The sequence below is a fragment of the Microcebus murinus genome, chromosome 21 (assembly GCF_040939455.1).
Source record: "Microcebus murinus isolate Inina chromosome 21, M.murinus_Inina_mat1.0, whole genome shotgun sequence".
In the NCBI taxonomy this organism is placed as follows: Eukaryota; Metazoa; Chordata; class Mammalia; order Primates; family Cheirogaleidae; genus Microcebus; species Microcebus murinus.
The window spans coordinates 1917609-1941390 of NC_134124.1; the positions used below are offsets into that span (position 1 = coordinate 1917609).

The 23782-nt window shown below is 56.4% G+C and overlaps 1 protein-coding gene across 4 annotated transcripts in view; it reads right to left on the minus strand.

Annotated features, from left to right (window-relative positions):
* The window catches only part of P4HA2 (prolyl 4-hydroxylase subunit alpha 2), a 31635-nt gene extending 14387 nt beyond the window's left edge, over positions 1 to 17248 (minus strand). For 2 of the 4 annotated variants that reach the window (XM_075996009.1, XM_075996011.1), the window contains exons 1-9: positions 17101 to 17248; positions 16574 to 16707; positions 8895 to 8994; positions 8138 to 8234; positions 7268 to 7419; positions 3840 to 3977; positions 1957 to 2196; positions 1407 to 1600; positions 612 to 788 (exon numbers count right to left, since the gene is read on the minus strand). In XM_075996009.1, coding sequence (XP_075852124.1) covers positions 612 to 788; positions 1407 to 1600; positions 1957 to 2196; positions 3840 to 3977; positions 7268 to 7419; positions 8138 to 8234; positions 8895 to 8976 — 1080 coding nt within the window. In that variant the 5' untranslated portion in view covers positions 8977 to 8994; positions 16574 to 16707; positions 17101 to 17248. Of the gene's footprint in view, positions 1 to 611; positions 789 to 1406; positions 1601 to 1956; positions 2197 to 3839; positions 3978 to 7267; positions 7420 to 8137; positions 8235 to 8894; positions 8995 to 16264; positions 16464 to 16573; positions 17018 to 17100 lie in introns of those variants that run through there. The other 2 variants (XM_012762110.3, XM_075996010.1) reach the window with 2 other exon arrangements.
* Between the last annotated feature and the right edge of the window lie 6534 nt (positions 17249 to 23782).

Genomic DNA, 23782 nt, shown 5'->3' on the forward strand with positions numbered 1-23782 from the left:
ATATATTTTTAGTTGGCCAATTAATTTCTTTCTGTTTTTGGTAGAGACAGGGTCTCACTCTTGCTCAGGCTGGTTTTGAACTCCTGACTCGAGCAATCCGCCCGCCTCGGCCTCCCAGAGTGCTAGGATTACAGGCGTGAGCCACTGCGCCCGGCCTCTGAAGACAACTTTAAACGATAGGAACAGATGGAGAACGAGAAGACTGAGTGTCGTAAAGATGGACATTCTCCTCCAAGTCCATCGCGTGGTTTGCCGACTGACTCGGGCTGCGCAAGACCCAGCTTCGCAGCCCCTGTGGGGTCTTCCCTACAGACCCACTCCCCGCACACCGGTCCCCGGACCAGGTGAACCTCCCACGGTGGGCCTACCCGGCTCCCACGTGGCCTTCCGTTGAGGCACGTGGCCATCACACTGGCTCCCCCGTCTTTCCTGCCACGGGCCAAGAGCCCCCAGGTCAGACGGAGCCTCAGCCCCTCGGTGCCCTGCAGCAGGCCCACAGCGGACACTGAGAAGGGCCGGCCGGATGCGCTCCCACACTGCCCCGCGGTGCCAGGGACGGGAAAGGGGACCTGCCCCCTCGGTGCCCCGAGGGGACCCACAGAGACACCTACCTTGGGCTTTGCGATCTCCTTGATCCTCTCGATCTCCTCGTCGGACATGACGTCGTAGTACCTGACGATGTGGGGGCTGTCCCACTCGTCCTCCTCCTTGAAGGGCGCGATGAGCAGCTGCGGGGCCCCGTTGCCGTGGTGATACCTGCAGAAGAGCCGCTTCTGCCTGCGGGGCGTCTGGGGAGCACAGGACGGCAGGCCTGAGCGAAGGGCGCCCCAACCCTCCGCCCCGTCCCCGGTCTCACCACACGGCCAGCAGCTGCTGCCCCCGACCCACCGCGGAAGGACACAGAAGCGACACCCCACAAGTCACGCAATCTTTCTTCTCCCCCAAGATCACTTCCCGTCCGCAGTGGCAGAGGGTGACTCCCGACCCTTCCGTGGGGATCGCAGGCAGCTGAGGCTGGGACGGGGGAGAAGCCCTCCTGGGTAGAGGAGCCAGCGGGAGCCGAGCAGACGTGGTCGCAGGAGAGGCTGGGAGCGGCCTCGCTCCTGGAGCCAGCCACACCGTGTCTGCACCGCATAGACTCACTCTCCGCCTGACCCCACGACCTCCCTGGGGCCACCAGTGAGTCCAGGAAACGCCAGGCACGTCGGGGTGAGGAGAGGAGTCCAGTGACAAAAGATCGCAACTCCACCTGGGGCATCCCGTCTACATCTCAGACAACCTCCACGTCAGCCTCAGCTGATGCCACAAAACTGGGGAGTCGTGGAGAAGAGCACCCACAGACGGAGAAACACCCTCCTGCAAACCCGCAGCCCAGAGCCCAGGCGCCCGACCCTCCCGCGTCTCACCAGCTTGACGCCCTCCCCGCGGCACAGGCTCTCGTACACCTCCCGCTCGGGCAGGTAGTCCACCGGCCGCTCGTAGACGCCGTCCAGGGCCGCGAGCTCAGCTTCCGTCTGATTCGATGACGTCTTTTCTCTTTCTTCCTCCAACAGCCGCTCAAAGTACCGCAGATTCCCGCCAGCCCGTTCGTGGCTCGGGTCTAGAAACAGCAAAGAACAGGAGGAAAACCACAAACATCTGTCAGGCCGTTCAGGGAAATCGCTCTGTGAGCGGCTTCTGTCCCTCGGGTCACGGCAGGCCGCGCTCTGCCTCTCACGGCACCTGGCCAGGCGTGCGGGTCCAGGCACAGGTCTGGGTGCGTCTGCCGCACCTGGGCCAAAGCAATGGCTGGGGCTCGCACACAAGCCAGTCGGCAGCGGGACCAGACCTGAAGTCAGCAAGGCCTCAGTCTCTGGCCAAGCGACAGGGATTCGGCCCCAGGAGGGGAGTCAGGCAGTGGCCAAAGGGTCCAGTTCCTCCGCTCTCTCCCCCTCACCTTCCCCGGAGTCTCCTTACCCAGGGAGAGCAGGCGGCGGGTGAGCTCCAGGGCGCGGTGCAGGTCGCCCAGCTGGAAGACGGCGTAGCTGAGGTAGTCCAGCACCTGCGCCTTGGCCGTGGTGGCCTCTTCCCCAGCGTCCAGCTGCTTCAGCACCTGCTCCATCCACAGCACCGTGTGGTAGTAGTCCCCCTCGTTGTAGGCCGAGCGGCCCATCCCAAAGCAGTCGTCCACGCTCAGCACCGCCTGGTACTTGGTCCCTGCGGCAGGAGAGGCCAAGAGCCTCCGGGTTAAGGTGGGGGGACTCTCGCTCCAGGGAGAAGCCTGGGCTGCTGGAACGGGGGCATCATCCACGCAGAGACCCCCGGGCTTCAGACCACACACCCCAGAGGGCCCCGGCACAGAGGGCTGGCCCTGCCCCGACGGGCTCACACCGATCGCCCGGCCTCAGGCTCTCCTCCTCCTCCTCAGCGAGAAGGGGCCTGGTGGCAGGGGAGCCCAGGGGGCCCACCACGTAGCGACAGTCCCGTGAGCCACAGAGGATTGTCCGGTGGGCAGCCAGCCACATGAGTCTGGAGGACAGAAAATTAGCTGAATGTAAAAAAACAGATTTAGGCGACAGCTAAGCCCCAGATGAAGATGATCACTTGCAGGAAGTTTGAGGAAAGAGTGGAGAAGGCGGCTGAGCCGGAGCCACAGCAAGCACCCACCTAGCGAGCACAGAGAGCAGCAAACACTGAGCAGGAAGGAGAGACAGAGGAGATGGGAGCCGCTCAGCCGGTCCTGGGACCCGGGTCCTCTGCCACAGGCCGGGTGCTAGGAAGGGACACAGGATAGTTTCGAGCCAATAACAAGTGGAAAAAAATGACTAGAGAGGAGAACAGAACAGCCGAGGTCAGAATCAAAGAATCCAGAAGGGAGAACACCAGGAAGGGGGCCGTCGAGTGGCAGAGGCCGGAAACCTGCGCACTGGCATCAACAGCCACGCGGCCTTGCAAGAGCAGAAGCAGCGAGCGGCGGGGAAACACCGGACAGCGGGGGACAGCGGGGGACGTAGATGACTCTATCTGCATCCCACAGAGAGGGGAGAGGAGGAGGATCAGCCTCGGAGACTCAGAAGAGCCTCGAAGCCCGAGGGAAGCGCATCCGTCCCGCGCACAAGAACGGAGCCCGCATGTGAGCTGAGGGGGGAGGAGCCCCGAGAGAAGAGGCGCGAACAGGAGCAGAGTCTGCAACCGAGGGGACCCAGGACAGGGGCAGGGAGTCCAGAGCCGGGCACGGTGGCTCACACCTATAATCCCAGCACTCTGGGAGCCCAAGGCGGTCGGATTGCTCGAGGTCGGGAGTTCGAAACCAGCCTGAGCAAGAGCAAGACCCTATGTCTACTAAAAATAGAAAGAAATTAGCTGCACAACTAAAAATATACAGAAAAAAATTAGCCGGGCATGGTGGTGCATGCCTGTAGTCCCAGCTACTCGGGAGGCTGAGGCAGGAGGATCAGCTAAGCCCAAGAGTTTGAGGTTGCTGTGAGCTACGCTGACACCACGGCACTCTAGCCTGGGCAACAGAGTGAGAGTCTGTCTCAAAAAAAAAAAAAAGGGTGGGGATAGAAGCAGGTCGGGGTGCAGATCTGTGTGGCTCTTGAGGGCAGTGGAGCAGGGGTTCCTGAGCAGCAGCCTCAGTTTCCCCTGACTTGCAGGAGGAGAGGGCTCGGCTGACACTGCTGACAGGTGGCGGCTGTCATGGGAATGGGAGGCCAACACCTACTGGGGACCCGTGACAGGGTCACCACCAGGGGTGACAGCACACCTGAGTGTAGAGACCACAAGCTGGTGATGGCTCCACCTCTCCGGCCACTGAAGACACACACGCTGCATAGGCCAGGCCTGGGGTGGCGACTTACCTGGAAGCTCCCCTCTGGAGATCGTGCCCGGGTCCAGCCTGTACGTGTCCTGAAGTCTCATCAGGGCCTTGGCGGCTCCCATCTCGTCCTCGTCAGTGGGAAAGAACTGGCGCTGCACGGAGAAGTTGGCGATGAAACCTTCCAAACGAGAGTGGGAACACCAGGTCACCCCGCTCCAGGGCAGAATCCCACTAGGGGGTCTCCAGCCGGTGGCTTCTCCCTGACCCTTCCCTCAAAGGCCGTTTTCCCTTTCACCAGGAAGTCCTCCCTGATGGCTCCAGCCATGGGGATGTCCTTCTTACTCCTCACTGTGCACCTACTGCCTGTGCTGCTCATTTGCAGGGAACAGAAACGGTCCCTATGTGGGCTAACATTTGGGAGTCTAGAAGTCTGCTCCAAAGCACTCAGGCAGACCTGGCGGAGACAGAAGGGACAGAGACATAACCAAGAGGACTCAGGGAGGACTTGTCAGCTGCCCAGTGGAAAAGTCCCATGGAAAACTGTCTTCCAGGATTTCTGGGCTTGCTGGATAAGCCCAGACTTCCAGCCACGTCTCAGCCTGGGAAGTCTGAGGGACAAAGGCCATGAACTCCTGGAGCCCAGCTGGCCACTCGCTACTGACCACTGTCCCTTATCATCCAGAAGGTGATGATGACAGTCCTGGAGGTTCATGGAATTATCTTTACCCCTCAGATCATCAGCTGAGGGGCTATCTGGCCAGGCCAGGCACCAAGGTGGGACTGTACCAGCCCAGCATGGTCCCCTGAGAAACCACAGTGTGTTTGCTCTGCTCTGTAGGATACTCCCAGCACTCAGACCTGCAAGGAGCTCAGGGCATGAGCTTCTCAATGATGGCACTGAGAGCACAACCTGGAGCCTGGGAAAGCCCCTGACCACAGGAGTGCTCCAAGCCCTGGCTGTTCAGCAAGATGTGCCCCTCCTACAGTTCCAGGACTCCAGTTGGGCACCAGGCCCTCCCCTGCTGGCTCAAGGGTCTGATTCTGCCTGTCAGCTGAGAACGAGGAGAGGACCTCCAAGGCCATGCCTTCCCCAGCCTCTTCCCAAGAGCAGCAGCACCTACGACCACCTGCTCTCAGGACTGCAGGCTCAAATATCCACTGTTAGCCATGCGGAGCCCCAGGGACCAAGAAGCTGCACCCTGCCTTCCTCATGGCTGCATGATCAGGGACTCCACAGAGTTTAAGATCTGGGAAAAAGAAAACATGTCTCCAGCTGTCAGCACACCCCATTCATTTCAGGGGCAATAACCCAAAATCAGAGATAAACACAACCTACTGCTCTCTGGGCCGCTCTTTTTCCAGGTAATTACAAGGTTTTCCAAAGGAACCACACGTTGATTGTGGGAGGACGGGGTGAGGGAGGAGAATTCCGGAGAGCGAGGTCATGTGGGCAGGCTCAGACTCCCGCGGCGCAGGCGGAACAGCCTGTTCTGAGCTCCAGGCGCAGGCTGGGGAGCTGGGCTCTGGGAAAGGCTGCTGGTTTCTGGAGGCCGTGAGCTCACTGGGCACAGCTCCAGCCCGGCTGAGCTCACCAGTCCCTCCCCGGAGGCCACCCTGCCCCAAAGCCTAATCCAGTCTGGCCACATGGGCTAACATGTCTCAGCCAGATAGACAGCTAGTCTGAAGTGAATCAGCACTTGCAGCTCAGGGAAAAGAGGCAGTAAGGAGTCAGGCACGGTGGTGACGTGTGCCCGTGGTCCCGGCCATGCAGGAGGCTGAGGCAGGAGGATCACTTGCACACAGGAGTTCCAGGCTATGGTGCACTGTGCTTGTGCCTGTGACCAGCCTCTGCACTCCAGCCTAGGCAACACAGCCAGACCCTGTCTCTTTAAAAAAAAAAAAAAAAGGGACTGAGAGTGGGGCTGGCAGGCAGGAGGGTGGCACCTCCAGGCCCACCCACCGTCTCTTCCTGCTGACAGGAGAGTGGTAGAGCACAGGGAAGCACTAACACAGTAAAACCACCACGCATAGTTAAAAGCTTTAAAAAGTTCATATCCTGATCTCTAAATATCACCTTTAAGAATTTATCATAAAAAAAAAAACTAATCAAGAGGTACACTCAAAGAAATATGTAAAAGATTGCTGACAGGCCAGGCGAGGTGGCTCACACCTGTAATCCTAGCACTCTAGGAGGCTGAGGTGGGTGGATTGTTTGAACTCGGGAGCTCAAGACCAGCCTGAGCAAGAGCGAGACCCCATCTCTGCTAAAAAAAAAAAATAGAAAGAAATTAGCCAAACAACTAAAAATATATAGAAACAAACAGCCGGGCGTGGTGGCGCATGCGTGTAGTTCCAGCTACTCAGGAGGCTGAGGCAAGAGGATCGCCTGAGCCCAGGAGTTTAAGGTTGCTGTGAGCTAGGCTGATGCCACAGCACTCTAGCCCAGGCAACAGAGCAAGACTCTGTCTCAAAAAAAAAAAAAAAAAGAATCTAAAAGGATTGCTGACAATTTAGAAATGATCCCACATCAAGGACTTGAACAGTTTGACAAAACATCAGTATGACATTCTACTGTCCAGACATTAAAATCACGTTGCAGAAGAACATTGAATGGCATGCAGAGAAGCTGGGAAATTCAGGAAAGGAATTTACGCTCATGTCACAAATCCTCCGACAGATAGGTCAGGCTTGCACAGGATGTGAACAGGAATGAGTTTAATGAGGCCAAGGCAGCCCAGTCTGTCTGTTCCCACCACCCAGCCCATTTGATTCATTTTTTTATTAATTCATTTTCTCCCTTGAAACAAATGAGTTTGCATCCTCAGACATCTATGTATGGTTCCATTTTTTAAAAAATATGTACGCACATGTAGAAAAACTGTATTTAACAGTGCTTATGACCAGCAATTGGATTAAGAACTGTAATTTTCTTATGTGATTGTTTCTGTGTTTTTCGACTTTTCTATAAAAACATGTTACTACAGTATAATTAGATGGTGGAGAGCAGTGGCTCACCCCTGTAATCCTAGCATTTTGGGAGGCCAAGGCAGGAGGACTGCTTGAGGCCAGGAGTTCAAGACCAGCCTGAGCAAGACCTTGTCTCTACAAAAAATAGAAAAATTAGCTGGGCATGGTTGCGTGTGCCCATAGTCCCAGCTACTCGGGAGTCTGAGGCAAGAGGATCGCTTGAGCCCAGGAGTGAGCTATGACGGTTGTAGTGAGCTATGACGATGCCACAGCACTCTAGCCCAGGTAAGAAAGTGAGACCCTGTCTCAAAAGGACAAAAAACAAGGACAGCCAATTGCCAGGTGCCCACAGAAAAGGGAGAGCCCCATGAGCCCAGCAGGGTCCACGTTCACACAATGCACTTGCCCACAATACCCAGACCCAGAACAGGCTCAGACACACCCACCAGGCATGGGCACACGAACAGGAGCTCCCCAGGGCACCTGCTCACCACCACTCACCTGCAGCCGAGTCCTGTAGGACAAGGTCCTCCAGCGCAGGCCAGTCTGTGTTCAGCCGCTTCACCAGTTTGTAGGCGTTCACAGGGTGGGCCAGGTAGCCCTCGGGGTCGGCAGCCGACTTGCTAGTCAGGGCTTCCATTTTGTTGGCCCAGCTGCGGAACCAGAGGAAAAGGGAAACTGATGTGTCCACCCACACAGGACCTGACCAGCAGTGATTTCTCTGGTGAGATCCAGGACCCTCTCCATCAAGTGGTAATAAAAAGGCTGGGCGTAGTGGCTCACACCTGTAATCCTAGCACTCTGGGAGGCTGAGGCAGGTGGATCGTTTGAGCTCAGGAGTTCAAGACCAGCCTGAGCAAGAGTGAGATCCCATCTCTGCCCCCATTTCCATAAAAGGAAATTAGCTGGACAACTAAAAATATATAGGAAAAAAAACAGCCAGGCATAGTGGTGCATGCCTGTAGTCCCAGCTACTCGGGAGGCTGAGGCAGGAGGATCGCTTGAGCCCAGGAGTTTGAGGTTGCCGTGAGCTAGGCTGATGCCACAGCACTCTAGCCCGGGCAACAGAGTGAGACTCTGTCTGGGAAAAAAAAAAAAAACCCAAAAATCCTAAAGAGGTAATAAAAAATGAATACAGTAATCCCAGATACTTCTAGCTCCTTAATCTATGTAAGAGCCAAGGAACCCCAATGTAAGCAAAAAGGTCTTAAATAAGAAAAGCATGACAGTGACTCCTTAGCACATGCACTTTGCTACTCTGCAGGACTGGCACGAGGTCACCTCCAGGCCAGCCCCATGTCACCCTCGTGGGGGCTTCCTCCTACAGGCATCCTGACTCAGGGTGTGTGCAGGGACTAGGACACCAGATACCTCTTAATCTTGGCAAGCTTGGCCTCCTCTGCGAGGATGTACTCCTTCAGAGACTGCACCAGGTCCTTCTCTGCATAAATCAGGTCCGTCATGTGCCCTGCAAGGGAGGGAAGAAAGGACCAGTGAGAAATGGACAGGGGACGTCAGCCCCCTGGGGGCACAGAAGCAAGTCCCCAAGGTGAAGGGTACATCGGCTCCCTGGGGATCGTGGGGACCTAGAGTTAAAGGTGCTCTGGGCACTCACATGGTCCTGGCCCCCAACTTCATGGAGACAGAGGCAAATGCACCAATGGGATGTTTGGGGTAAGTGCACTGGGGGACAATCAAGAAGAATCCCCAAATCTCACCCCCTTGCTGTCACCTAGATGGTCATGGCATGGAGGCTCGTCACTTGGAATAAAGCTCTAAATCTTCAGATCAGAAGGAGGGAAGAGCTAGATCCTCAGGACACAGGGTTTGCTGCTCAGAACCACTCTGTGGTCTGGGGTAAGGAGGCCACACAGGCCAGAGAGCCCAAGTCACAGCCTGCACTGTCCAGGGGGAAGGACCCAGTTCAGACAGCTGGCTCCCAAATCATCCACATCATCAGGATCTCAGCTGGGAAAACAGCAGCTCGGCAAGCTCCTCTCTCCCCAGAACTGCCCAAAACCAGCGGATGAGCCATGCCACTCTGGATGAGAACAGGACTGAGGCAGGGACACCCCTAGCATTTGAGCGAAGATGTGGTCAAGCAGATGACAGTTCTGTGAGCACGTACCGATGGAGGTGAAGAACTCAGCCTGCACGCAGCTCAGGACGCCAAGGCAGGCCACCAGCAACGTGGAGCCCTGGGGTTTCATGGTCACGGGGAACAGCGACTGCAAGACATTCGGTGACATCCACTGGATTAACACAGTGGGAAAGAGCAATCTAGTGAGGAGACACACACACACACATACATGCATGCTCAAACATGCCAATACCCTGGCCTAGCGCACGGAAGCCAAGGAGGACATTCAGGATCACCGGCAAAAAGAACACAGAGTATGGAACCGCTGAGGCACACTCAATCCTGGCTCCTGCTCTGGGGGCCCATGTCCCAGGTGGAGGTTTGTCCTCCCAATTCCTGGCAACCACCTGCAGCATGAAGAGGGCACAGTCAGCTCTGGATCTTTTTTTTTTTTTTTTTTTTTTTTTGAGACAGTCTCACTCTGTTGCCCGGGCTAGAGTGCTGTGGCGTCAGCCTGGCTCACAGCAACCTCAAACTCCTGGGCTCAGGCGATCCTCCTGCCTCGGCCTCCCGAGTAGCTGGGACTACAGGCATGCGCCACCATGCCCGGCTAATTTTTTCTATATATTTTTAGTTGGCCAATTAATTTATTTCTATTTTTAGTAGAGACGGGGGTCTCGCTCTTGCTCAGGCTGGTCTGGAACTCCTGACCTCAAGCGATCCGCCTGCCTCGGCCTCCCAGAGTGCTAGGATTGCAGGCATGAGCCACCACGCCCGGCCAGCTCTGGTTCTAATCACCTGTCAGTCCCAAATCCCGGCCTGCTCCTTCTCAGTTCACACAGTTTGTTCCTATCTCCCCTCCAACCTGTGCCAGCACAGCGCCAGGTTCTGGTGACCCAGCCCCCGCCCACAAGGAGTTGACAGTGTGAGAGAAAGAATCTGATGCAATATGCCTCAGGGGACCCAGCCCCAAACCAAGGTATAAAAAGACAGCCAGAAGAGGAATAAAACTGAACCCTGCTGGTCTGTATCTGCTGGAGAAAGAGAACGAGAGAGCCAGAGAGAGCGTGTGAGAGCGAGCAGCCGGGTGGTGCTCCGGGGCAGACGCTGCTCTTCCTGCAGTCAGGCTCCCTGGCAGACATGCCCTCCCTGGCCCGTCACGACTCATTCACAAATATTTACCGAAGACCCACGCCAGGCACAGAGCTGGGCACTCCGGATACAAAAATGGATCAGCCACACGTGGCCAAAACCTCGGCTGGGCTGCGGGCACGGGGAGAGGCCAGCTGCTGCAGACACAGTCAGAGCAGCCCCGAGCGGCTGGCACAGCTAGGCGCTGGTCGTGGGCCTGGCACACACAGAACCTCCAGACACCGTCCCCCACTCAGCCACGCAGTCCAGACCATTGGAGGACGGCACCCCTCTGCACCCCGCTCTGCCGGTCCTTCCTCCCCCCCGCTCTACCTCAGCCAGATCCCACTGGAGCGCCCAAATGGAAATTTACTGAGAGAAAACAGAGAAAATAAGGGAAATACAAAAACACAAGCCTCTCCACTCCTTTCAAATCCCCTTGCTCGTGCCATCGGTGGTCACACCTTAGGGCACTCAGAAAACAGCGGCCAGGTTCCCGCGTTACATGAGCACCAGCTGTGTTTCTCTGGAATGTGCCGTCTGCAGGCAAAGCCTCAGAGAATCGCAGACGGGGTTCTGGGAAGTGACTTAGCAAGGGCCTGCAAAGTCCTGCTCTGGTAAGAGACGGGGTGACGACTCTGCCGGCCCAGAGAGTGGGGTCCCCCCTGGCAGACGGCCACATCAACACAGCCCCGTCCCACTCCCCCTGATGCTGGGCCCCCGAACCCAAAAGGCTTCATGCAGAGGGTCATCTAATGAGGGTCAGGTTGGGGAAGGCAGCATCCAAGAGGGACTGTGCCTCACAGTGTGGGAAAACCAACTTCTATCCCATCTCGTGTCTGTACCAAGCTTGCTCAGAGCACAGGAGGTGGGAGCCTGTATGCCTGCCCAGCACACCTGCCCAGTGCGGCCAAAGCCCTCCTAGGAATCCTCAGAAACCCACGCAGAACAGGCCTGGAGACATCAAACTCCCTTTTATGGAGAACACACAAGCACCGAGCCAGAGCAGAGGACCAACGCTCACTGTTTCGTGAGCTGCACCCCAAAGTTTAGGACCATGTTTGTCCCGTGCCAGGCACACAACAAACAATGCTTCATCGCAGACTTGCTCAAATTAGAAAACCACAGCAACAGAAGACTTCATATTTTTCACATATTACATTGTTACAGAGCATGTAAGAATGATGCTGAGTGTGTACCAACAGGGAGAGATCAAAGAGATACAGTGAAGTGAGAAAAGCAGGCCCCAAGCAGCATGTAGTGTATAATTCCATTTTGTAAAGAAAAATTAATGTGTCTGTGTGTGTATCTACACAAGAAGACAGTTGAACATCTAGCTGTATCTTGGTAAAGTAATTTTATTTTTCTTTTAATGCTTGTTTGTTTTTCTAATCTTTCTACAAGGAATTTTACAATAATTAAAAAAATATTTTATGATATGCTTAAAACACAGAGAAAACAAAGCAGGCGTGTCTCAGATAGGCTCCAGAGGGGCCCTGGCGGTCCTGCAGAGCCTGCCGACGCCCCAGCGACGGACCGTGATTTAGGCACTGGGAGCCGCCGTTTCTAAGCACGGGGAAATTCCAAGACACACAGCCAGAGGTCCCCACGAAGCCTGCTCTTTGGAAAGGACGTTTACAACCTGGCCAAGTGGCCGGGAAAAGACATTTCCAGCTGCAAACCAACAGCATTCGTAGCTTCTCCCCTTACCTCATCAGGCAGGACCCCACGCCAAGCTCCCAGCTGCAGCCCAAATGGAGCAGCTTGAGTTTTAACAATGCGTTTAACAGCCCAGAGACAGAACATGGGCTTGCTGGGAACAAACAGGTCTGGCTCGGCGCCGAACACGAGGCCTTCCGTAAGGGGTGAAACCTGCCCGAACCGGGCCCCCCGCGCAGCAGCCACCTCCAGGAGGACGGCGCTGAGGGGACCTGCGTGCCCAGCCCAGGAAGAGCCGCACAGAGGCTCCAGGAGGCCCTGCCGCCAAAGCACCTGCGTGTCCACTCAGGCCACAAGCTGCTGTCACAGACCCACCTCACGGCAGGGTGGGAGGCACCCTGCTCTCCCTACCTGGTAGCCTCAGGGTCACACTGGTCTGAGCCACTCCTGATGCCACCTGCAACCACCCTGGTCCACACTGGCCTGGCCTCACTCCCACTGCTCTCTGCAAGGGAGCCAGGGGCTTCCTGAAGGCCTCTTTGGCTCTCCCCTGCCATCAGGATCAAGTCCAGCGCCGCAGCCAGGGGGCCCTCCTGACTCTGTGCACCTGGCCCTGCTGCCTCCTCCCGCCGAGTCTCACAGCTGCAGGTTTCATTGTTCAACCACTACTCCACGTGAAAAATATTCTCCCTCACTGAGAACCTGCTGAAGCCTGGATGTTCATCTGTATCTATCCTTTACTGGCTCTGTCTGGTACCTGAGCATGCTGACGTCCACATCCCCACCTGAGCACCATCCACCCCACAGAGTCTCCTGCTTCAGCAGCCGGACAGTGAAGTAGCAGAGGAGGCTGTTGAAGTCGACAGGCAAAAGCCAGGTTGGGGCCGGGCGCGGTGGCTCACACCTGTAATCCTAGCTCTCTGGGAGACCGAGGCGGGAGGATTGCTCGAGATCAGGAGTTCAAAACCAGCCTGAGCAAGAGCGAGACCCCATCTCTACTATAAATAGAAAGAAATTAATTGGCCAACTAATATATAGAGAAAAAATTAGCCGGGCATGGTGGCGCATGCCTGTAGTCCCAGCTACTAGGGAAGCTGAGGCAGGAGGATCGCATGAGCCCAGGAGTTTGAGGTTGCTGTGAGCTAGGCTGACGCCACGGCACTCACTCTAGCCTAGGCAACAAAGTGAGACTCTGTCTCAAAAAAAAAAAAAAAAAAAAAAAGCCAGGTTGGGTTTTCAGCCGCAGTTGTGGCAGAGACTTGGCAGTCTGGGGTGAGACTAACTCCTAAGGAGGAACTGCACACAGGAACAAAATCCGCACACCGCTACGCTGGATGCATCCAACATACCGCCCGTACTCCCTGGTCTCACCCAGCTCCCAGGCCCCAGGCCACCTGCTGTGCCCCAGCCCCATGGAGACTGCGCAGGCCCCTACGGGAATCTCTGCCTGTCCCACAACTTCAGACTCCAGTGAATACCCCACGCCCTCCCCAGCGGCTACTCAAGGGCCATGGTCGTGCATCCAAGGAGAGAGAGGGAGCTAACCCCTTGTGAGGCAACGCTGACCAATGAAGGACCAAAGACGAGATAGCAGCAGATAAATTCTCTCTCCAGCTTCCCACAAGAAACTGTTTGGAGGCCTGGAGTTTCCACAGAGCCTGTGCAGAGACACCCAGAATTGCCGAACAACGCTCTGCAGAGCGGCCAGCCTGCTGCACCTCCGCCATGCAATTGCTTCCCATCCTCCTCTTCCTCACTCTTCTTTTCCTTCGCCCCGGCTGCCCTGCAATTGCACCTTTCAATAATGCATTATGTACTTAAGCTCTGCCTCGGGCTCTGTGTCCTGGGAAACTAGTCTAAGATAACCACTATTTACGTTCCAGAAATCTTTCACTTCTACCATCTCATTCTCACCGAAACCTTGTAAACTAGACAACCCCCTCCACTTCGGATGGAAGATAGATGTAAAAGACAGATAACCGAGGCTGAGAGAGGTTTTCCTACACACCTGACATCAGTGACAGAACTGAGACTCAAACCCAAAACACACTCTCTGCTAGATGTTGCTGCCACCCGATCCTACCAGTAACAGCTGTTACCTTGCAGCACGAGGGCCTCCCAACCAGGGAGCCACGCCTTACCCTGGCAGAACACGCCTGCCCAGGTTAGGGACTTCATCATGGGTTACCCTAAAGGTTCACAGAGCAGGCTGATGTCCCTGGCTGGGCGACCCCAGAAGGAGACAAACAACATGGACCCAGAAAACATGGCACGTGGCACCCAGAGTCCAGGCATCACAGCACTCGCAAATAACCACCCAGCCACGCTCAGGGCAGGGCAGGGCAGTGCAGTTCAGTGGGTAGGCAATCCTGCCCTGGGGCCAGACAGACCCAGAGCTAAGTCCCAGCTCTGCCACTACTTCCTGGCTTTGTGACCTTGGAGAAGTTACAGACTTCTCTGAGTCTCAGTTTCTCCATCAATATAGTGGAGATAAAACTAGGACCTGTAGCTCATGGGGCTGCTGTGAGGACTGAGTGAGAAGACAGATGTCAGTGGGCAGCCCGGCACCAGGCACAATTTAAACCAATCACCGGCACCCAGGACACCAGGAAGACATCAGCGGACCCGACACAGCCGGCTGCCCAGCCCTCGTCAGTTAAGTCCTGGGTGAGGAAGCAGGTCCAGTCTCGAGGACAGTGAAGATGCAAACAAGGCAGAAATCGAGCAATCTCCATGCCCCAGGAGAGCCGGCAGGGATGAAACATTCAATCCAGGAGAGGCTGGATTCAGGCGTGAGGCAGCACCTTGACCATCAGGCACTGCCCTGCACCTGGCCAGTCGCTGGCTCTCAAGCTCACCGAGGAAAGTTCCCTTGCAAAAGGCAGGTGCTGGGCCGACACTCTGGGATCCCACGTACTTCTGTGACTCTGACCTGCTCATTCCAGGCTCCTACAGGTACCAGGCCTCAGGATCTCCACCCTGCCCGGCCCTCAGGACCGCCAGGTACAGAACAGGCTACTCTCCAGCAAGCACTTCTTGCAAGGCCCAGAGCAAATGCCGGCCTGTGACGAGGCCCAGACATTCCATGTGAGCTGGAGAACGCGCTCCACAAACACTTAATCCTCCGCCCTGCAGTGACACCAATTGAACAAAAACCCTCTTCTAGGGCTCCAAGAAGTCCAGTCCAGACTTTCATTCCCCTCTGCTCTTTCTGAGAATAAAAACTGTCTTTCTACCCCTCACTCCATGTCCCTAACATAAAAACCACAGACCGCAGGACCCACCAGCCCTCTCTGCTCTAGGATAGGCTGATGCCCATGCCAGGGCACTTCAAAAGTCAACTGCTACATAAGAGCGATTTTTTTCAGGGTGTAACTCTCACTCCTCGCACTCTGCTGGGCTTCACGTGCCTGCAGCACGGCTTTTCCTGCCAAATTCCATCTGCAGAAAATTAAACTCTTGACAGATCCCAAGAGCCAGGGACACACCCACTAGCCCTCCACACACTATCGGCCAGCGTGGCCACAAACCTGCCAAGGCCTCGCACCCAACCTCAGACCCTCTGAGGCTGTGGGAGGGCAGACTCTAAAAAGGAGGCTTTCTCGGGAAATGACAAGACCCTAGATTCCCTCTCCCCACTCATTCCCCAGCGCCGCACCCACGCAGTCTCTCCCTTTGATGAGCACTCACAGCCGAGCTCCTCCCGGCACCTGGCCCACTGCCAGTGTGGAGCAGCAATCTCAGGGAGATTATAAACTACCCACGGGCAAGAATAGTGCCTCAGCCACCTCCTCCCTTACTCCAGCCCCAGGCACACCCTCCGTAGAGCCAAGCACGCAGGGGGTACTCAAGGAATGAACCGAGATCAGCCGTGGCCAGTCTAGGCCAGTGGCAAAGCACGCACTTTCTGGGGTACCCCACTGCAGAGTTTGCGACAGAAGGGTCTATCACAAGCTACAGACAATGCCCCAGCTCAGCTGTCACTGTCCCTGCCTGCTGAGCTCCCAGAGAATGGGGTGGTCCAGCATGACCCCATCTTTGGAGCGAGGCCCCCGGCCAACTCACGCCATCCCTGCTACGTGGCTTCATGGGCTGGGCCACCTCGTGGACCCTCTTGGCTGTGTGAGAACGAGAATGCCCCAGAAGAAAAGAATCCAAAGCCCACACATCCTGTGAGTGGGGAGCAGCCCCGAGGCCCAGAACCACAGTGAGAGACGCGCCCTGGACACTTCGGGGGCAGCGTGAGCACAAGCCAAAGGAAATCCTTGTGCACGTAACAGAGAACTAAACTATGAGCCTGCTGTCTCAGACGGATACAAGCCGAGGATAAGCAACAGCTCACAAAAACGTCCTGTAAATTCTTAGGTGGACAATGGATCTCTGCAAAGTCTGGGACATTTGAGAATGCCCCAAGCTACAAGGGGACATCCCCCAACCCTTGCTCTTGGGGCCAGGATCTCCAGCAAGGAGAGTGGGGCTGGTGAAGCCCCAGAAGGTCGGCATCAAGGAACACAAATCATGGGTGTCCCTCCACAGCAGAAGACTCCCCTCAGTCTCGGGAGAGACCCCAGTGCTCTCCTGCATCATCTCAAAACTGTCAGATCAGAACACAGAGACCAGCGGCACACCTGTGCTGAGGCAGGAAGACCCCGGTTCCCTGGGCACCTTCAACACGCAGGCAGGGTCCTCTCCTACAAGCTGCCATGGACCAGGTTCACGGGCAGCTATCCGTTAAAGCGCCCCTTCCCCATCACCTCGCTTCCCCTGGGATGCCATAAAGCATGATGTCAGCCAAGGTCTGCTGTCACCAATCTGTTCCTGTGTCTACGTGACCCTTCTGAAAGCCTTCATCTGACCACTGCGGCTCGCACGCCACCTCCTCCAGGAAGTCCTCTGCCAAGAAGCCACAGCAGTGACCCCGTCCGCGCAGCACTCACCACGCTGCTCTGGGCAGGGGCTTTGGGTCTTCTGGTCCGCGGCCCCCTGGGCTGGCAGCTCCTCCAAGTCTCTGGCACACGGAAGGGTCCGCTTGTTGCGTTAGTAAACTGATCGCCGCCGGTCTCTGCAGCCGCTGGGGGGAAACAAGGCGGGTTCGACAGGGATGTTCCGATCCAACAGGCACGGAACCGGACCCCGCCCGGCTGGGACGTCAGCGCCCAGCCCTGGGGGCGGAGAACGGCGGCCGCCGAGGCCCCCGCCCCCGGGGTCAGGCCGCTTCCAGGGACGCCGGAGCAGGAAGGGCGCGAGTCCCGGCCCCGCCCGGCCCGGCGCGCGAGCGGCAGGAAGGGCGTCCCGAGCTCGGAAGAACGCGGCGCGGCGCAGGGGCCGGGGTGGGAAGCGGGGCGCGGGGCGCGGGGCTGCGGCCCGGATCTCGCGGCGGGCGGCCCCGGCCCTGCCCGGCCCGGCGGGCGGCCCGCAGCTCCCGCGACCCCGGCCCCGCGGCGGCCGAGCGCGCACCGCTCACCTGGACACGCGCCGCTCGCGGCGTTTCCAGAACATCCCGCGGCGCGGCCCGGCCGCCCGGCGCCTCCCCCCGGCTCCGCCCCCGCGGCCGCTCCGCCCTCTTGAGCCGCCGCCACGTCCCGGCCTCGCGCCCCCGGCCGGCCCGGCGGGCCCGGCTCCGCGCCGCGAGGGCCCAGGCGGGGGCGCCGCGGCCCAGCGCAGGCCCCGCCGCCGCCCACGCCGCCGCGGGCCCCGGGCCAGGCCGCAGCCGCCGCCCGCGCGCTCCCTGCCGCGCCGCACGTAGCGCCACCTGCGGGGTCGGCCGCCCTGGGCTCCGCGCCGCTCCTGCCCTTTGCCGCGGGGCCCCGCCGGGTACCCGGCCCGTTCGTCCCGCCCGGTCCCCTCCGCCAGGGTCACCCACCAGGTCACAGGAGCCTGGGGCCACCCCGGCAAGGAGCCGGCATCGGGGAGGGCCAGACCCGTGAGAAGGCCCCGAGGAGGACTAGGGACCTGGGACGACGCCTCCTGGACACCCGACCGGGAAGCCCCCACCCTCACCCCTGGCGAGCTCTCAGGTGTTCACACGTCCTGGCGATGGGGGGACGCTGATGAGCAGGGCGGGAGCCCATCCAAGAACTTGGGTTCGGGGGCGGGCCTTGGTTTGCCCAGACCCTCATAACAGGCCAGGAAGAGCGGACACCCGTCCAGCCGGCCCAGAGGGACGGAGACAAGGACGCAGCAGGCCCAGCCGAGCGGGAGGAGGCCCTGGCGGCCGTCGGTTCCCACGCCTGCTCCGTGAACCTTCCTGCATGAATGAGGGAAGCAGGCCTGAGAATCTCATCAGGGAGCGAAGCCCAGAGGGAGTGCCCGCCCGGCCTGGAGGATTCCCGGTGGCACCAGGGCCAGGCCTGGGGAAGCTCGGCGCAGGCAGAGCACATAAAACTCGGACGAGGCGCTGCTCCTGCCTGAGTGGGCCGACAGCCAGAGCTCAGCCAAAACCACACAGAAACTTCCCTGCCTCTGCTGCGTCCTTTTATGCCACAGAAGCCTTCCTCTGTCCGCCCAGGTCCCCCCAGCCTCTCCCCGTTGATGGTCCCTTCTTGTCCTGAACGCCCTTCACCAACTACTGAATGTCTCTCTCTCAACCACAGCAGAATTCGTTGAAAGAGCTATCTACTAGTCTTCGCCTCTCTTGCACCCCTCAGACCCTGCAGTGGACCATCCACCCCCTAACAACACCAAACCGGTCACAATAAACCGTAACCTTCAGTCCTCATCTGCCAGGTCCCTGCGCAGCTTTTGGCACCCCGGCAGTGGCCACTGCCTGCCTGGAACGCTCACGTCCCTTGGTTTCTCTCCATCCTCGCTAGTCTCCTCAGCATCTTCCTCTCCCCACCTCAGCAAAGGTCGGGCGTCCTTTGAATCAGGCCTAGGCTGTCTCTTTTCCTCGTCTTTCTATAATGTTTTCCTATGTACAGATGACTCGCAAATTTCTCTTTCCTTTGTCCTCACTCCTGAGTTCCAGGTTCGTGTAAGTGACTACTCAGTCTACATCTCCACTTGAGTGTCCACAGGCACCTCAATGGCAACACGTCCCACACTGAATGCCTCTTTTCCCCCTTCCCACCACTCCGTACATCCTGTATTCCTGCTCACCAAGGGAGACACCTCCCATTAGTCACCCAACCAGAAGTCCTACTTGGCAGCTCCCTCTCCCTGGCCCCCAGACCCTGTCCGTCCATTCCCCAAGTCTGTGCAGTTCTACCACTTGCATCTCTCGCTACTCTGTCCATTCTCTCCGTCCTCTTCCACATGAGTGATTGCAACACTGTCCTGATGGCTGCCCTCCACTTGTAATCCATTCCCATCTCTCCTCCACATTATGACCACGGGGATCACCTCAAAATGCCGATCTGAGGCCAGGCGCGGTGTCTCACGCCTGTAATCCTAGCACTCTGAGAGGCCGAGGCATGCGGATTGTTGGAGGTCAAGAGTTCGAAACCAGCCTGAGCAAGAGCGAGACCCTGTCTCTACTATAAATAGAAAGAAATTAATTGACCAACTAATATATAGAAAAAATTAGCCAGGCACGGTGTCGCATGCCTGTAGTACCAGCTACTTGGGAGGCTGAGGCAGGAGGATTGCTTGAGCCCAAGAGTTTGAGGTTGCTGTGAGCTAGGCTGATGCCACGGCACTCACTCTAGCCTGGACAACAAAGCGAGACTCTGTCTCAAAAAATAAAAATGCGGGCCGGGCGCGGTGGCTCACGCTTGTAATCCTAGCACTCTGGGAGGCCGAGGCGGGCGGATTGCTCAAGGTCAGGAGTTCAAAACCAGCCTGAGCGAGACCCCGTCTCTACTATAAAAATAGAAAGAAATTAATTGGCCAACTAATATATATATATAAAAAAATTAGCCGGGCATGGTGGCTCATGCCTGTAGTCCCAGCAACTCGGGAGGCTGAGGCAGTAGGATTGCTTAAGCCCAGGAGTTTGAGGTTGCTGTGAGCTAGGCTGACGCCACGGCACTCACTCTAGCCTAGGCAAGAAAGCGAGACTCTGTCTCAAAAAAAAAAAAAATAAAAAAAATAAAAAATAAAAAAATAAAATAAAAATGCGGATCTGAGCCCGTTCCTTGCAGCTGAGGAAATTGCACAGCTCTTAGGAAAAATCCTCAAAGTAGTCTCTAAGGCCTGACATGGTTTGGCCTCTGCTAAACTCTCTGGCCACCCTGACCTTCCTCCAGTCCCTCTAATTGGTCTTTCCCCTCCCCACACACCCCCATACCAGACCTTCACACATGCTGTTCTTTCTGTCTAGAAAATGTTCCCCCTTCCCAATTGAATCTTTCAAAATCCTTCAGCTTCAGCTCCCTTTAGAAGCAGAGGGATTTTTCTTACTTCCCTGACCAGGTCAAAACCTCCCATAACAGCCTCTCATGTCCCTGTGTGCTTCATGGCACTTGCCAAGTTGATAGTATTGAGATTCCTTAGTTAACATCTTCCCCCACTGGCCCGGGAGCTCCGGGAGTATGAAAACTCTGAGTGTCCTTGTCCATCGCCATGTTCAGCACCTGCCAGAACTGGGCTCAACAAATATTTGCACACTGCATGAAGGGATGGATCTCTCTCCTCCATACCTTGCTTCACACAGTAGTGTTAGCAGCCAAAGGGACGAGTATGGCCTCCATAGCATCCTGGAAGCTCAGGTTGCTGAGCTTGGTTGGTCAGGTGTCCACCTAGGAATCCAAGGCCTTGAGAGGGGGCAGGACTTGCTGAGGGTCGTGCCCCTGGTCTCCCTGCCCTGCAGGAGGTGGCCATTCATTCCTTGTGTGTTCCTGTCTCTGTATTGGCCCCACCCAGAAGATGTCTCTGACCTTGACCTTTGACCTCACTTCTCCCACCCGGCCCTCTAAGTATGGCCCTGGACTCCATCCTGGCTCCTTGTATACTCATTTCCCAGGGCTGCTGTGACAAATGGCTACAAACTGGGTGGCTTAAAGCAACAGAATTTTATCCTCTTACAGTTCTGGAGGCCAGAAGTCTGAAATCGAAATGTTGACAGGGCACTGCACCCCTGAAAGCTTCTGGGGGGGAGGATCCTTCCTTGTCTCTTCCAGCTTTGGTGGCTTCGAAGCCTCCTTGGCTTTGGCTGCATACAACTGATCTCTGCCTCCATCCTCACACACCTTCTCCCCAGTATCTGTATCTTTTCCTCCTGTGTTTCTTTTTTTTTTTTTGAAACAGAGTCTCACTTTGTTGCCCAGGCTAGAGTGAGTGCCATGGCATCAGCCTAGCTCACAGTAACCTCAAACTCCTGGGCTCAAGCAATCCTCCTGCCTCAGCCTCCCGAGTAGCTGGGACTACAGGCATGCGCCACCATGCCCGGCTAGTTTTTTCTACATATATTAGTTGGCCAATTAATTTCTTTCTATTTATAGTAGAGACGGAGTCTTCCTCTTGCTCAGGGTGGTTTCGAACTCCTGACCTTGAGCAATCTGCCCGCCTCGGCCTCCCAGAGTGCTAGGATTACAGGTGTGAGCCACCGTGCCCGGCCTTCCTCCTGTGTTTTTTATAAAGATTTGGGACATTGGATTTGGGGTCTGCCCAGGTAACCCAGGATGATTTCACCTCATCACCTGTAAGTTGGTTATATCTGCAAAGTCCCTTTGTCCAAATAAGGTCACATTCACAGGGTCCAGGTATTAGAACATGGATGTATTTGGGGGGAGGTGCACCATTCAACCCATCACATCTGATCCTGACGTTTCCTCCTGCTCGCCAAGGCCACCAGCCCCTGTAAATTCATCACTCTCTGTTCTGGGTCTACAGCCTGGGCCCACTCCAGACTACATAGTCAATAGCCATTTTATTTTGTGGCCACTTAATAAATGACTTCATTATCTTCTGTAGGGTCCCCCAGGCTCCCCCACTTCTTTCTCTGTCCTAAGAAATGCAAAGTGCCCTGACTGTTCTGTGTCCCAGCCACTGGATCTCTTTCCCTGCAGGCTTGAACCCCAAGCTGGAGCGTTGAGCATTCCCAGGCACTGATAAAAGTGTTTAGGATGTCATCTAAAACCCCGAAAGAAACTAGCCCAGCCCTGAGCCAAATTCCTTAAGCCCTCATATAAACTTCCTCGTGGGAACCTCTGTAGAACATCCCCTGCCTCACACCCCCATGAGTAAGCCCGCTGACCAAAGCTTTGCACTGACCACCCAGGCATTTAGTGTGTCTTTCTATGGAAGCTCGCCCAGCCCCGTGTGAGACAGTTTGGGGCAGCACCTTGTGGGAACTCCTCTGCCTGTGATTTGGGGACAGCTCCAGCCACAGGTTCAGCTTGCACAGAACACTCCCCCACACCCCACCCCACACCACCCAAACTGCTTCTGCTCCAGCACTTCCTGCATCTCAGGAAATGAAATCTCCATCTCCCAGTCACTTCCCCTTTTCTTCGCAGCCCATCCCCCCACTAGGTCTCTTTGCATCCACTTCTTTCCATCTCTCACTGTCACAGGTCACATTCAGGAGACACCACCTCCCACCTGGACCATCCACCCTGCCCACTCTTCTACTCAGCTTCCTCCATCCTTATTCCATTTCATAGCCAGGGTGATATCTTAACCATGTGATTCGATCATGTCATTTCCAAATATAGAACCCCGCAAGGGTATCCCTTGGACTCAAGGATAGATACAAATCTCACCAATAAAGGATAAAGGCTATCAATTTCCTTTATCTAGCTCTGCTGGTCTCTCTCTCTCTCTCTCTCTCTCTCTCTCTCTCTCTCTCTCTCCTTGAGACAAGATCTCACTCTTGCCCAGCCTGGAGTGCAGTGGCAGGATCATAGCTCAAATCAACCTCAAACTCCTAGGCTCAAGTGATCCTCTGACCTCAGTCTCCTGAGTAGCTGGGACTACAGGCACCCACCACCATGCTCGGCTAATTTTTTAGAAATTATTTTTGTAGAGATGGGGTCTTGCTATATTGCCCAGGCTGGTTTCAAACTCTTGGCCTCAAGTGATCCTCCTGCCTTGGCCTCCTAAAGTGCTAGGACTACAGACATGAGCCACTGCACCTGGCCTGGCCTCTTTTATTATGTGCAGCCTCAAATCTGATGCTCCAGCCACTCCAGGCACTTTTCAGTTCCCTGGCCTTTGACTGTGTCATTCTTCCTGCCTGGAAAATTCCCTTTCCCAAAAGGTTATTTCTTCCAAAGCCTTCTCTGGGCCCTGCCTAAGTCGGGTCCTGCCAGAGGCCACACAGCTCCTCCTGGATAAATTCCATGCCTGCTACCTGACATCGTTCAACATCTGCTTCCTTCGCCATTTGGCCCTCCTGGGGATGGGGACAGCCCGTCCTGTCCATCACTGTGTCTCCAGCACGTAGGCCCTGGACAGGAAGCGGCGAAAAAAAATACATGAATGAACGAGAGGACATCCTCCACTACCGTGGCTTCTAGCAGACCCCACTGAGCACACCCAGCGTGGGTCACTTAACGAACCCATGACCACCTGAACAGCCACACGTTAATCTCAGCCTGGTGCAGAGATTCCCACCCTGTCTCTCCAAGTCCATTGTACGAACAAGGCCACACCTCCCTCTGGAACAGCTCTAATGTCTTCATTTACGCATTCACTCAACAAACATTTGCTGGTCACCAGCTGAGACCCAGGCTGGGGATTCAGGGACCACAAATGCCAAACAGGCTCTGTCTAGAGTGGAAACGTGGCAGGTTAGCAGGGGCCCACACAGCGCCCTTGTCTCAGGAGGGAAAGGTCCGAGCCTTTCCAGTCGGAGGTGCTGCCTGCCGAGACCCAGCCCTGTAGATCAGCTCAGGCATGGCCTGTGACCTCTGACCCCGGCATAGCTGAGACATTGCCACATGAGGCTGTACCCCCGCCCACCCCGACTGTCCCTGGGCAACATCCCTAGCCAAGGGTTCCTTGAGGCCGGCTGGTCTTTTCTGGCCGCCACCCCTATCCCAAGGGAAGGACCTGGTGTTCCCCCAGCAGGGAGGGCAGAAACATCTGCAACAAGACAGTGAGGAGGGTGAGTGGGGGGTAGCCTTCACTCCAAATAGGGGCCTCTCAGCCTGCCCTGCCCCGGCCTCCCCCAGCTCGCCTGGGATCCTCATCCTGGGGGGGGGGCGGTGAAGGAAGGCTCCACCCCTTGCTTGGCGCCATGGCGACTCCTGCAGGCCTGGCCA